This window comes from Chrysemys picta, chromosome 25 (assembly GCF_011386835.1).
Source record: "Chrysemys picta bellii isolate R12L10 chromosome 25, ASM1138683v2, whole genome shotgun sequence".
Taxonomy (NCBI): domain Eukaryota; kingdom Metazoa; phylum Chordata; order Testudines; family Emydidae; genus Chrysemys; species Chrysemys picta.
In genome coordinates, this window is record NC_088815.1 from 4,649,492 (window position 1) to 4,664,389 (window position 14,898).

The window sequence follows — 14,898 nt, forward strand, 5'->3', positions numbered from 1 at the left end:
ACGGATACTCGGTGTTCTTCACACTGCCTGGCTTTAGCCATCGGCCCAGCTTCCACGGTTACGTGCAGATCTAGTTAGAGCACAAACAGGTACAACCAAAAAAACCCTAAGTTCTGAGCTCAGACAGACTGGACAGTTGCTTGGCAACTGAACCCGCGCTGTACAGTGATTGGAGGGGAGGGCTTTGTACGTCAGCGTCGCCCTTATCTGTTCTCATTGGTACGTCTTGAAGTAAATGTACCGTATTTTATGCAAAAAATTCCCAGTTTTAAAGCTTCGTCTGAGTAGCCTATTAGGAAAATGCAATAAATCAATAAAATCCCCCATTCCACATTTTCTCCCATGTGCCCCCCCAAGAGAGGCCGCATGTACCCGCAGGGGCACGCATCCCACAGTTTGGGAACCCCTGCCCTAGGAGGCAGGATCCTTGGCCAGACAACTAGGACGAGCCGCTCGTCAGGAAGGCAGACTGGTGCATGGAGGAGAGGCAGCCGGGCACACGGGGGACCCGGCCCACGCCTCCCACCGGGCGATGCAGCGCCGTCTCCACGGGGAAGTTGGTTGGTTTCAGCTGAGTCGATGTTTCCCACACGAGCAGGTTGTATTGGGCAGAGGGTTGTGGGCCAGGCGCCCTTTGCCCGTCTCTGGGACACCATGGGAGCAGTGGGACACTGGGCAGGCTAGTCCCGTTATCGAGGGGGGGGGGGGGGGGAAGAGACAGATGACTGCAGCACCCGCAGTGACGCCTGGCCCCAGACACCCCCAGCCTGAGGCTATGGCACAATCCAGATGGACTTGAACCACCTGTTTCCTGCCATAGTGACCTCACGACTAGGAGGGAAGGGCCTATCAAGGCCACACGGCCGGGTGCACCAGCAGGCAGCTTCCTGCGGGGCACGGAGGAGCAGGTGGGGTGGCAGGAAAGGCTGGGTGCAGTAGCAGCGAGGGCCTAGAATTTGATCCCCTGCTGCCCTATCCAGGGTCCTCTCCCCCAGCACGGCAACCTGCAGGGCTCTTACCTTGAGCAGCCTCTCGAGGACAAGCCGGCAGGTCTGCCTCTCATCACCGCCCATCAGCTCCTCCGGGCGCGTCAGAGCCCTGTACCTGCTGAAGAACTCCACGTACGTCCACCTGCGGGGGCACAGAAGCCAGACCCAAAGGGGCGCGTTAGTGAGCGCCAGGGACCCAAATGCTCCAGCAGAGGAGGGCAGGCAGGAAACGCCTGGGCTGGCCGTACCTGGATGGATAGCCAGAGGCACTGATCTGAATGGTTTCCAGGACCCCACAGGCTCTCAGCTGCTCGACTGCTCGCTTGGCGTCAAACCTAGAGCAGAGACAGAGTCAGCGCCCTCTGAGTGAGGGTTCCTTAGAGCTCGCGGTTCGGATCTGCCATCCCCCATGCAGCACACCTGGCTGGCGCTGCTCTCGGCCCAAGCCTGGGCAGGCCACCTGCTTGCTGACTGTATCAAAAACAGCATGCAGAGGCGCCCATGGGAATGAGGCCGCTGGTTCTGCAGCTCACAGCCCTGCTGCAGGGCCGTTCCAGACAGCAAGGGAAGTCGCCCAGACAGGGAAGTCGCCTGACTCCGCACTGGACCAAGGCGGCGACCAGTTTTGCTGCTGCAGAGCCGGTCCCACTCCAGGGGACGGAACACATTGCTAATAGTTTCACAAGAGTTGCTTGGTGATGCAGACTTCCCAGACAGCAGGTCTGGCCCTGGCACATCCAGCTGGAGTCTCTCCCTCTCCAGCCCCTGCCCCATTGCAAAGCCAGGCACTCACTCGAAGGGCCGCTTGCGGTCGTTGGGTTTGATGCAGCGCACGTAGTGGGGCGCGGTGCTGCTCAGGGTCTCCATGAGCTTGTGCAGCGAGGCTTTGAACTGCAGGGGACAGAGCGAGCAGGCTTAGGTCTGGGTGTGGATGCCCCAGTGGGGAGCCAGGGCTTGGGAGCAGGCTCTGACCTTGTCCTCAGCAGAGTGAAGATGCTTCTAGATTCCCTGGGGAGGGTTGGGGGCCATGAGCTGCATTTCCCCCTTCCCTCTATGGGCCTAGGCAAAGGGCCTGGACGCTGGGTGGGCAGCCGAGAGCACCAGGACCCATTGTCCTAAGCTGAAGGCTGGTCCAAGGGAGAAGGGGACCCCTAAATGCAGCCCCTGGACACCCAGCTGCCCCTTTCCAGGCCACCTCCTCACCTGGCAGCACCATTCAGTGCTTTGGATGCTGATAAGCCTCCGAGCGGCCTGGAGCCAGAGCCCCCAGCCCACCAAACCCGTGGTCTGCAGCTCAGGCCAGCTCCAGCACGCGGCCGAGTCTGGGAAGGTCTGTGTGCTTGGGCCCATCTCTCCCCACCTCCCAGCAAAAGGGTTTGGAGCATCTCGCTGACAGGGGCAGAGATCCCTCCCCTGGGAGTCCAAGGCCCCCCGATTTCCAGCTGTGCTGAGCACCGGCTGTCCCCAGAAGCCAGCAGGATTCAGAGGGGCTCAGCGCTTCTAAAGGCAGAGCCAGGCCGGTCAGATTTCCTGGAGTGGAGGAATGTGTTCAGCACATTGAGAAGCCAGGCGGGGTTTGCACAGGGGTGGATGCTCAGTGCAGCGTTGAAGGGGATAGTGATGTGGGGGAGGGGGTGAACCTCCCCCCATGGGGAGAGCAGGCAGAACAGGCATAGGACACGCCAGCCCTGCTGGGTACCTGGGTGGAGATGGGTTTCCTGTGCTCCTTGTCAGGAGCTGGCAAAGACCTCCTGCCGGGGCGGACGGTCACCCTGGACCCATGCGACCTGCGGGAGGGTAGGGCGATGCTGCCGTCCCCTTCCTCCGGGAAGAGCTCGGCCAGCAGCGCAGACTGCGTGGGGAGAGAGCAGAAGGATCAGAGCCAGCAGCAGGCCATGAGCGACACCTACTGGCCAGCAGGGACAGGCAGCCAGCAACCCCGAGCCCTATTGCAATAGGGGCTCCGTGGCCACAGCGCCCCGGCTCCCAGAGCTGCAGTAGCACCGTGGGGAGCCACAGAGCCACCTGCATGAGAACGGCAGCCCTGCGGCAGGATGCAGCCCTCCCTGCATCTGTGCCAGTGCCGCTCACGGGCAGCTCTCCGCACCAGCTGGGGCATCGGGCAGAGTCTGACCTGCACAGGGCTCAGTCACAGGCCGCACGGATCTGAGCCTGGGGTCAGTCCAGAGCACGCCACGAACCAGCCCATATCCCCCCCAGTTTAGGGAGCAGTTCATCCCCACTCCCAATAGGGCTAAGTAGCAGCCACACCCCAGGGTCAAGGGCCCCCATTGCAATGCACCAGGTGTCACCCTAGGGTGCCCCCTTCCATGTCACGTGATGAAACCTGCAGGAAAACATCCAGCCAGAACTGGCGACCTGCAGGCCCCCCCCACCGGTCCCCGTGAGCCGCAACTGAGGGAGAGTGGCCTGCGTCTCCTACCCCGCGGTACCACTTACCTTCTGCAGGGTCCATGGGAGGACAACGAGGGGGGAGAGAAATGGCAGACGATTAGTTTAACAGCAAGGTCACTGTTGCTTTGTCTGCTGGCCTCCCCCCCTCCCCAGGCTAACAGTTCCCAGTGTCTAGCATCCTGCATTGCAACAGTGGCCGGGAGCCCCAGCAGAGAGTGTGTGCGTACACACACACACACGTACACACACACACACACACACACACACACACACACACACCCCAGCCAGAGGCTCTGCTGGCGAAGCCTGGCCTGTTGGGCTCCCACAGGCCGTGCCCATGCCAGGCGGGTTCTAGCCAGACAGCTGTTTTACAGGTCAGTTTGCAGAGCATGGTTTTGGAGGGGGGGGGGAAGAAGAGAGAGAAGTAGAGGTCTGGCGCCCCCTGGTGGAGGCGAGTCTTCATTTTCTGACCTGCCCACAGCTTAGTCTGCAACAAGCCTTTGCAGCAGCAGCGGCACCGTGTGCTCGGAGAAGGGGGCCTGACAACTCAGGGCATTATGGATAGGACAGGACCCCAATTAGTCCTAATTTCCTAGATCGCTCCCCTGGCATCTGGCCTCTGCACCACAAGTCTCATCACCCCACCCTCCCCCCCACTCCTCCACCCCCACCCTCCCCATGGAGAGAGGGCTCAAGGTAGGTGCAGCTTTTGCCCTTATGACAGGAGGCTGGTGGGTCCCCACCTTGGCATCCACAGTGAGGACACTGTGCCCCCCAGGTCAGTTATGTGGTCAAGATCCTTTTGTTTGCAAATCTTGAGTACGGAGATATGGTCACTCCAGGTTTGCGGGGGGGGGGGGGGGGGGAAGAGAAAAGAGGGTGTGCAGGTTTGCCAGGGCACTTCTCCCCAAGGCGCCAGCACGGCCCCTTCTGACCCACGTGACAACCCCCATCCCGACACAGGATGCGGATGGACTTCAGGTGACACCCGCCTACCACCTTCCTCTGCGGCGCCTGCTGCAAGCGCCTCGCCCGCTGGAAGGGCCGTGGGCTCACCTTGCTGGCGCGGAGGAGTCCTATCAGCTCTGCATGGACAGTGTCTTGGTTCTTCTCCAGGAACCCGCCGCACTGATACTCCACCTGTGGGTAACCAGGGCATGCAGGAGGCCTCATCAGCTCCAGGCTATGACAGCCTCGGGGGCTCCTGGGACAATTCAGAGCCCAGAGGTCTCCAGAGCGGAGGTACTGGGGGTGGGGAATCAGAGCTAAGGGGAGCTGAGTGCCTAAAACTCTTGGGCCATTGAGAAGCCCCAGCCCATGTTTGTACCAGTGCAGTCCTACAGGGAACGGCTCGGGGTGGATGGGACTTTGCCTGCAGGTTACACAGGAGGGGTGGTGAAGAATTGTGCCTAAGTAGAAAGAACAGGAGTACTTGTGGCACCTTAGAGACTAACAAATTTATTAGAGCATAAGCTTTCGTGGGCTACAGCCCACTTCTTCGGATGCATATAGAGTGGAACATATATTGAGGAGATATATATACACACAAACATACAGAGAGCATGAACAGGTGGGAGTTGTCTTACCAACTCTGAGAGGCCAATTAAGTAAGAGAAAAAAACTTTTGAAGTGATAATCAAGCTAGCCCAGTACAGACAATTTGATAAGAAGTGTGAGGATACTTACAAGGGGGGATAGATTCAATGTTTGTAATGGCTCAGCCATTCCCAGTCCTTATTCAATCCTGAGTCGATTGTATCTAGTTTGCATATCAATTCCAGCTCAGCAGTCTCTCGTTGGAGTCTGTTTTTGAAGTTTTTCTGTTGTAAGATAGCCACCCTCAGGTCTGTCATAGAATGGCCAGACAGGTTAAAGTGTTCTCCCACTGGTTTTTGAGTATTATGCTTCCTGATGTCAGATGTGTCCATTAATTCTTTTGCATAGAGACTGTCCGGTTTGGCCAATGTACATGGCATTGCTGGCACACGATGGCATATATCACATTGGTAGATGTGCAGGTGAACGAGCCCCTGATGGTATGGCTGATGTGATTAGGTCCTATGATGATGTCACTTGAATAAATGTGTGGACAGAGTTGGCATCGGGCTTTGTTACAAGGATAGGTTCCTGGGTCAGTGGTTTTGTTCAGTGATGTGTGGTTACTGGTGAGTATTTGCTTTAGGTTGGGGGGTTGTCTGTAAGCGAGGACAGGTCTGTCTCCCAAGATCTGTGAGAGTAAAGGATCATCTTTCAGGATAGGTTGTAGATCTCTGATGATGCACTGGAGAGGTTTTAGTTGGGGGCTGAAGGTGACAGCTAGTGGTGGTCTGTTATTTTCTTTGGTGGGCCTGTCTTGTAGGAGGTGACTTCTGGGTACTCGTCTGGCTCTGTCAATCTGTTTTTTCACTTCAGCAGGTGGGTATTGTAGTTTTAGGAATGCTTGATAGAGATCTTGTAGGTACTTGTCTCTATCTGAGGGATTGGAGCAAATGCGGTTATATCTTAGAACTTGACTGTAGACAGACAGACAATGGATCGTGTGGTGTGTCCTGGATGGAAGCTGGAGGCATGTAGGTAAGTGTAGCGGTCAGTAGGTTTCCGGTATAGGGTGGTATTGATGTGAACATCGCTTATTAGCACAGTAGTGTCCAGGAAATGGACCGCTTGTGTGGATTGATCTAGGCTGAGGTTGATGGTGGGATGGAAATTATTGAAATCATGGTGGAATTCCTCAAGGGCTTCTTTTCCATGAGTCCAGATGATGAAGATGTCATCAATGTAGCGCAAGTAGAGTAGGGGCGTTAGGGGACGAGAGCTAAGGAAACATTGTTCTAAGTCAGCCATAAAAATGTTGGCATACTGTGGGGCCATGTGGGTACCCATAGCAGTGCCACTGACTTGAAGGTATGTGGCTGCTTGTGGCATGTAGCAGTTTAGATAGTTTAGTGTCCTTTTTCCTTTGTAGTGAGGCAAAGTTTGTCTTGTAAATGGCTTGTCTAGTTTTTGTAAAGTCTATCCATGAGGAAGTTTGTGTGGAAGGTTGGTTTCTTATGAGAGTATCCAGTTTTGAGAGCTCATTCTTAATCTTTCCCTGTTTGCTGTACAGGATGCTGATCAGGTGGTTTCGCAGTTTCTTTGAGAGTGTGTGACAGTCTCTCAGCATAGTCTGTGTGATATGTAGATTGTAATGGATTTTTTACCTTTAGTCCTTTTGGTATGGTGTCCATCGGCTTGCATTTGGAAAGGAAGATGTCGTCTGTCTGTATCTGTACGAGTTTTTTCATGAAGTTGATGAACTATCTAAACTGCTACATGCCACACGGAGCCACAACAGTAGTTCCCTTAAGCCACCCAGCAATATTGTTAATCTTTCCAGCTATACTCTTAGCCCAGCAGAAGAGTCTGTCCTATCTCAGGGCCTCTCCTTTTGTCCCTCCAGACCCACAAACACGATACAGTTCTGCGGTGACCTAGAATCCTACTTTCGACGTCTCCGACTCAAAGAATATTTCCAACATACCTCTGAACAGCATACTAACCCACAGAATCCTCCCTACCAGCACTACAAAAAGGATTCTGCGTGGACTCCTCCGGACGGTCGAAACAGACTGGATTTCTACATAGATTGCTTCCGTCGACGTGCAAAGGCTGAAATTGTGGAAAAGCAACATCACTTGCCCCATAACCTCAGCCATGCTGAACACAACGCCATCTACAGCCTCAGAAACAACCCTGACATCATAATCAAAAAGGCTGACAAAGGAGGTGCTGTCGTCATCATGAATAAATTGGAATATGACCAAGAGGCTGCTAGACAGCTCTCTAACACCACATTCTACAGGCCATTATCCTCTGATCCCACTGAGGATTACCTAAAGAAACTACACCATCTGCTAAAAAAACTCCCTGACAAAGCACAGGAACAGACACATGCCTAGAACCCCGACCAGGGGTATTCTATTTGCTACCCAAGATCCATAAACCTGGAAATCCTGGACACCCCATCATCTCAGGCATTGGCACCCCAACATCAGGCTTGTCTGGTTATGTGGACTCTCTCCTCAGACCCTACGCTACCAGCACTCCCAGCTATCTTCGAGACAGCACTGACTTCCTGAGGAAACTACGATCCATTGGTGATCTTCCAGAAAACACCATCCTGGCCACTATGGACGTAGAAGCCCCCTACACCAATATTCCACACAAAGATGGACTACAAGCTATCAGGAACAGTATCCCCGATAATGTCACAGCTAACCTGGTGGCTGAACTTTGTGACTTTGTCCTCACCCACAACTATTTCACATTTGGGGACAATATATACCTTCAAGTCAGCGGCACTGCTATGGGTACCCGCATGGCCCCACAGTATGCCAACATTTTTATGGCTTACTTAGAACAATGTTTCCTTAGCTCTCGTGCCCTAACAGCTGGTTCTGGCCAGTGGGAGGACAATGGGCTGTAGAGAGGACCCCGGTGACCGGACCAGCCGGTTCCAGCCAGAGGACAGAAGAGAGGAGAGGAGGCCCAGGCGACCCTGTTTACGTGGAGAGAAAAACAATGGACAGAGGCGGGGCTTGGGGCTGGTGATCTCAGATGCCCAGCTGGGAAGCAGGGGGGCTCTGGGCTGGAGAGAGGGGGCAGGCAGAGCCCACTGGAATGCAGGGGGGACTGGGATGTGCTGGGCTGAGGGAGGCCAGGCCTGAGGACCTGAGAGTTTCCTGTGCTGTGTTCAGTCGCTCAATAAACCCTCCTGTTTTATGCTGGCTGAGAGTCACTCCGGGCTAGAGAACAGGGTTGCATCATCCCCTTCGGGGGTGGGGTGGAGAGCGAGGGGACTCCCTGAGGGGGCCCACGGCAAGAGACAGATGTGCTAAGGCTCCGAGAGGTGCAGCTCCAGGAAGTGGTGGGGCCTGACCCCCACGAAGGGCTGTCTCACTGAAAGGGGCACCCCCCATGGGCCGCACAGGGCCAAGAGTGGACACGATCTGTGAGTCCGTGACACCAGGCCACAGACATGGAACCATAGAAGTGTCAGGCTGGAAGGGGTCTCAGGAGAGGTCTAGTCCAGCCCCTGCCCACAGAGCCCCCTCCGAAGGGACTAGAGCCGAACGCCCCAGCACAGACTGCTGAGTCCCAACAGCCCCTGGGCGTCCGAGGCTCAAAGCTCACCAGCCTGCCCCGGATGCTCTAACAAACCCAGAGGGGCTGGAAGCTCCCGCAGATCAGCAGCTGGTGCTGTGGGTGATTCCAGTGGGTGCCAGCTAGGGTGGGGGTGTCGCATGGCATTTAGGCAGTGCCACTTGCAGCCACACCCAACACAGGTGTAGAGACTGTCTAGACACTGGATTCTCTAGGCCAGGCCTAGTCATTCACCAGCAGTTCCCCCTCTCTGCAGAAATGCTGTGCCTTATATCTGGTTTCTTCTCCCAGCAGGCCTTGCTCCAAGCCTACAAGTCACCTGATCTCTAGGAACTACAAGTCCCAGGATGCACAGTGCAGAACAGGGAGCCTGTTTTAAGGGGCCAGTACATGGCTAGAGCTGTGTATTTAGGGCTGAGGGAGGCACACGACCCCTCCAGCATATCCCAGCCAGAGTTCAGACTCCAGTCACAGGCTGGCTCTAACAGAGCCGGCTTTGTTTTCAGTCCCATCACCACGCTAGGAGCCCACTCAGCCCTGGAGCGAGTGGCAGGAGGGGCCAGCTGCAGACTCACTGGGCCCTGGCGCACAGGGAGGTATCTTTCCCCTGCAGCCAGCCTCCCGGGCACCCTGCCCCAGTGGAGCGCGGACAGGAGTGGGCCGTCACTGCCGTGACATTCAGCTGCAACGCTCATGCTGCCACGGTCCTGGGTCTGCTGGGTTCCCTCCTGCTTTGGGAGTGTCCCGCTTCTCCCAACCGGCACCACAAGGAGCGCAGTGCGGTTATCCGACAGCATTAGTTTGGGAGAGAAAACTTCAGTGTTCAGATTTCTCCAAGACAGACTTGCCAGCCAGCTCCATCCTCACCCCAGCTCAGACAGACCCTGACCTTGGGCAAGTGTCGTAGCCTCTCCTGCACTCCAGTGCCCTGGGACCTTCCCTCCACCCCCCGGGCCCTCTTACCTTGCCCGCGAAATGGTGGACAATGAAGGCATCTGTGGACATCTTGGGCTTCTGGAAGTGGGGGCTGTGGTGAAGGTGCCTGTCGTAGAGCTTCTGAGCCCAGCTCGCGTCGCTGCCCTTGGGCATCTGGAGACAGAGAAGGCGAGTCAGACAGCAGGAGGCCTGGGGAACAGGACGCCTCCATCGCCTCCACGTAGGGCAGCCATCTGCAGCTGGGTATTTAGATTACTTGATTCCAAGGCCAGATGGGACCATTGCAATCTGGGCTGTCCTCCTGTACGAGACAGGCCAGAGAGCTACCCCCAAAGTCATTCCTAGAGCCCATCCCAGAAACACCATCCATCTTCATTCAATCATCATCATCATCACCACCACCACCACCAGAGAATCCACCGCGAGAAAGGGCATACGTTTTTGACAGCCAGACTAACCACTGGAACAATTTACCAAGACTCGTGGTGGATTCTCCATCACTGATGTTGGCAAATGGTTGCAACGGTTACTCTGGCTATCAAAAATGTATGCCTGTCTCCACTCTGAAAGGGCACTTTGTCTCGCTTCAATTTCCAGCCAATGGATTATGTTCGACCTTCCCCTGCTGGAATGCAGAGCCCCTTAGGAACTATTTGTTCCCCACACAGATTCAGACAGCAGTCAAGTCACCCCTGAACTTTCTCTTGGTTAAATTAACTCAACTGAGATCCTTGTAGCTGTCACCATCAGGCAGATTTTCCTTTGATCAGTCTCCTGGCTCTTCTCCGAACCCCCTCCAGTCTAGAAGCTCTCCCCAGCTAACTGCCTGCCAGGAGAGGGACCAGCTGGGAGCAGGACATGGCCAGTTATGCTGGATACTCCCCACCATTTGCAATGCCCTTGTGGAAGCCAGGCAGGCAGCCAACTCCTACACCTCCTAGCCTCCCTCTCCACCCATGTGCTTCTGCCGGTATTTCTGATGCAGCACAAGCCAGCCGAGCTCCTTTGGTCCCATGCCCAGTGAAGCGCTGCCCCAAGACCAGGAGTGCCTCTCGGAGGCACCTGGGGTGGGGTTGACTTAGTTTCTTTGCAGCCGGATGGTTGGCTGGAAGTTGACACTCTTTGTGGATTGGTCAGGGTGCCATGTGCAGAGCTGTGAGGAGCAGGTACTGCATGAACTGCCTTTCCCCATTTCGTTGCATGTCAAGCCAAGGGCCAGCCCAAGGTCTGCCAGGCCCCCAGGTAGCACCACACCCAGTGGGGCGGGCAGCGGGCACCTGTACACAGGATGGGCCTGAGACTCAATCCCACGGCAATAGTTTTCTGCCACCATCAGCCTGGGCTGCATTTGAACGCGCAATGTAGTGTCAAGGCTCCTCAACGCCACCCCCATCTCCGGCCAAGCTTTCACATGCTTCACAAGGCACCAGGATTGGGAAGCTGTCGACTGTTCCCCACAGGGTGTTCGTTTGAGGACAGGTTGGTTCAGGCCTAGGACCAGAGACTGTCCCGTAACCCAGGCTGGAAGGAGCGTGCGGGACCCTCCCCGCGCCCCAAAGCCGGCATCGGCCCCAGATGCGCTGCTGGCCCCCCGGCGAGGCAGGACGGACGCTCACCTTGCACTCCTCATTCAGGAGGTCCAGAATGCCCAGCTTGGCCTCGATGAGGTCGATGCAAGGCTGGTTGTCGTAGAAGTCGATGAAGGTCCAGGGGATCTCCTCCTTCATGTATTCCTCCTGCTCCAGCTTAAAGACGTGCTACAGGGGAGGGATGGGAATGGGATCAGAGCTCTCGCCCCTCCTGCCCCCGCACAGGACTGGGGGGGCACGGGGGAGAGGATAGCCAGAGTTCAGTCTAGATTTCAGTGGGCCCGCACTGTTGCCTGACTGTGCCACGCCAGCGGGCCAGCCCTTCTGCCTGGGAAGATGCTCGGTCGGTGCCCCCGCCTGGAGATGCAGACTACAAGGGCACTTCTGGCCATGCTGCCCAGACTGTAAGTGACCATGAGCTGCAGGGAGGGGACAATCAGGCCCTAGGCTGACTCCAGCAGCTCTACACGGCCCTGCCAGGCCAGGACTGGGATTTGGGGAACTGCCGTAAGAGCCACTTAGGTGTTGAGTCACCACAACAGCACTCTGTGGGGGAGGGTCCCTACCTTCCTAGCGGGACCCTGCCCCATTTTCTCTGGACAGAGCCCTCCCCTGCAGAGTGAGGGCTGAGCCGAGACCCCTGAATGGAATCCCCTGAACATCCCTGCCACAATGTGCCCAATTCCCCTGGGCTCCTTTGACATTTCCAGTCTTCTGGGCTAACCAGCACACAGCCCAGAGACCGACCCCCAGAGACCAGATGAGCAAACACCCCAGCTGCCCGAGCCACAGCGGTAGTGACATCTGCTGAACCCCCAGCCCTGGGGCGAACATGGCAATTCACCCCCCGAATGGGATTTTGTGGGCAGGTGGGAGCCTGTGAAAGGATGTGGAACCTCGGCTCCCATCTGCCCCCCAAGCAAGCAGGGGCCTGGTGAGCCAAGGGCACGTCGGACGGGGACAAGGTCGGAGTTCACTTTTTTGCAGCACGCTATTTAGTGGCTTGGCAACTTTTAGCCGTGCTGTATCGTTAGCTGAGCCAGCCGGGGACAGAGCCTGTTTCGCAGGAAGTTCCCCCTGATTTTCAAACTCTCTGTTCGGAAGTGGAATGAAGATTTTAAAAAGTTTTCAACACAATGAAATGCTAAAAAAGGGGATTTGGATTTTATCAAGGTGTTCCAATTTTGACTATTCGCTTTTTTTAATTATTAAAGTTTTTGTATAAATGGAGTTTTGTTGCAAGAAAAAATGAGCCTGTTCCTAAAACGTCCAATGGGGACACTGACCGAAATGGTGTCAAAACTGATCCTTTAGGAAAAAAAGCATTTTTTGGAGGGGGGAGAGACATTTTTGTAGGAAAATTGAGACCAAAAAAGTTTCCCAGCCAGCTCCAGACATTAGGGATTGGGGGAAAACAACCCTGGCACCAACGTCGGACTGTTCTCTGCTGAACGCTTTAACAGCTGCCGTTGGGCTAGTCCCAGTGACCAGAGCCCGGTTACAGACACGGCTTAACTGGCCTCAGCACTACGGCGCCAGGCCTGGAATTCAATATGCAGGTGTCACTCGGTTGAGCTAGCAAGAAACTGTCCCCTCTTAAGAACCATTTAGGGGCCTTTCAAGGCTTCCCCAGCCAGCCCCCCAGGGCATGAGATGAAGGGGGTGTTGGCAATTACTACCTGCTGCTCTTCTGAGAGCAGCCGGAGGGCACCAGGCTTGGAACAAAGAGGGGAGAACAGATGTTCAGGTACCCAGTGACATCCCCGGGTAATTCAGTTAGTTTGTTTTACCGTAGCACCCAGGAGCCCCAGTCGTGAACCCGGGCCCCGCTGCGCTAGGTGCTGTACAGACAGCCTGCCAGCTCCAGACTCCCCACAAGGGTACGGGAGCCCAGCAGGAAAGGGGGCTGCTGGCGACAGCTGGGAGGGCAGCACTGACCAGGTTGAAGTGCTGCTGCAGCTTCTCGTTGGCGTAGTTGATGCAGAACTGCTCGAAGCTGTTGACTGTGAACGTCTCGAACCTGAAGGAGAGATGGGGCTGGGGGTGACTAGGAGGAAGGCGAGGGGGGTGACAGGGGAGCTGACAGGGCCTCTCCAAGGGTTTGTGCTTTTCAACAAGGAGAATTATCAGAGAATCAGACTATCAGGGTTGGAAGGGACCTCAGGAGGTATCTAGTCCAACCCCCTGCTCAAAGCTCAGACAGGTTTTTACCCCAGTTCCCTAAACGGCCCCCTCAAGGATTGAACTCACAACCCTGGGTTTAGCAGGCCAGTGCTCAAACCACTAAGCTATCCCTCCCCCCGAATTAGTGGGGGAAACAAGTCCAGCTGGGTTCAGTGCTGGAGCAGAGAAGATCCCTGGGCCTAACACTCCTCTCCAGCCCATAAGCTTCAGCAAGGCCCAAGTTGCCCTGAACCCTCGGGTCTTCCAAAGAGAGGGGCGTACGACAGCCCCGAGGCAGGAGCCCAGCAGGGATGGCCAGGGAGCACTCCCCAAGTGCACCAGCAAGAGCAGGAGATGGGGAGGGGGAAAAGGACATGGCTACGGCCCAGTTGGCCAAGCCCAATGAACACAGACAACCAGAGCCGTGCTCTAGCTTGGCCCAGCCACACACCCTTGTCTTGGCCACACGGAGCTGGATTTCCCAGACAGTCTGCCAGGTAGGCACCTGCGCCCCACCGTGGGGAAGAAAAGAACAGAGGGGACCAGGAGAGCTAGGACCTGCCATCTCAGAAGACCCTGGAGGAGATTGTCCAGGGAACTGGTCAGGTGCGTTGAGAAAGGATCACCCAGGTGGTCCATGCTCTGAGGCCACATCACCTGACTAACACGGGGCACCTGCCACCCGGCGGGCTCGCTAGTACGGAGAGGTTTCGCCAGGAAGGACCCCCCATGTAGAGTCACTCCCCTGAGCAGGCACAGACCCCTCCTTCACATGGGGTGAGCCGAGGCTGGTCCAGCGTCCCTGGGGGGGCCTCAAGCGAGGAAGGCTTGACTCCACGCAGGCCCGGTCCTTACCCGTAGATGTCCAGGATGCCGATGGAGGCCTGCTGTCTGCAGGACGCCCGCAGGGCCTTGTTGATCCTGCTCACGATCCACTTGAAGAGCTGCCCGTAGATGTGCTTGGCCAGGGCATCGCGGGAGTTCAGGGCCTGCTGCCTGGACATGGGCTTCACGTAGGTCTCGCTGGCCGTGACCAGCTTGCGGTAGCAGAGCCAGCGCGACACCTGGGACGTCTCCACACCCAGCAGTGTGCAGAACAGGCCCAGGGCTTCGTCGTCTGGCTGCATGGAGACAGCACCCTCGCATCAGCTGTGAGGAAGGGAGCGCTCCCCAGGACCCCCAGCTAGTACTGGGAGAGCCTCCGGGGGCTCGGCAGAGCACCCCATTCGGAGCCAACAGCCCAAGGCCTACACACCTGCTTCTCAGCAGCCAGGCCTCTCCCCTCTAGCTTGGCTGAGGCAAGGGCCACCCTGGTCAGTCAGCAGTCCAGCATGCCGCTACCCCCAGGGCTGCGGGAGAGGGGACACCCACTGAGGGCTGCAGGGAGCCAGCTCCCCCTTACCTCAGTGAAGCAGCTCTCCCCGTGCCGGTCCTTCGCTCGGAGCCGGATGTTGCCCAGGTGCAGGATAGAGGCCAGGATGCTGAACAGTTCCAGCTGACTTGACTCATGAACCCCTGCAGAGCACACAGCACATGGTACCACACCAGGCCAGGAACTGGGCAGCCCCATGGAGAGGGGCACTAGCCGCTCTCCCCAGGACAGCTTCAGCTCAGACAAGGAGCAAGTTCCAGCCGCTCCCGTCAGCTGTGAGGTGGGGGCAGGT

The 14,898-nt window shown here is 56.6% G+C and overlaps 1 protein-coding gene across 1 annotated transcript in view; it reads right to left on the minus strand.

Annotated features, from left to right (window-relative positions):
- Positions 1-14,898, minus strand: part of LOC101952276 (unconventional myosin-Vb-like) — a 71,129-nt gene that overhangs the window by 22,918 nt on the left and 33,313 nt on the right. Inside the window, exons 9-18 of the mRNA XM_042841426.2 lie at positions 14,637-14,749; positions 14,090-14,355; positions 13,010-13,091; positions 11,099-11,239; positions 9,510-9,635; positions 4,461-4,544; positions 2,689-2,841; positions 1,783-1,880; positions 1,238-1,324; positions 1,020-1,131 (exon numbers count right to left, since the gene is read on the minus strand). Of these exons, the coding sequence (XP_042697360.2) occupies positions 1,020-1,131; positions 1,238-1,324; positions 1,783-1,880; positions 2,689-2,841; positions 4,461-4,544; positions 9,510-9,635; positions 11,099-11,239; positions 13,010-13,091; positions 14,090-14,355; positions 14,637-14,749 (1,262 nt within the window). The remainder of the gene's footprint in view (positions 1-1,019; positions 1,132-1,237; positions 1,325-1,782; positions 1,881-2,688; positions 2,842-4,460; positions 4,545-9,509; positions 9,636-11,098; positions 11,240-13,009; positions 13,092-14,089; positions 14,356-14,636; positions 14,750-14,898) is intronic.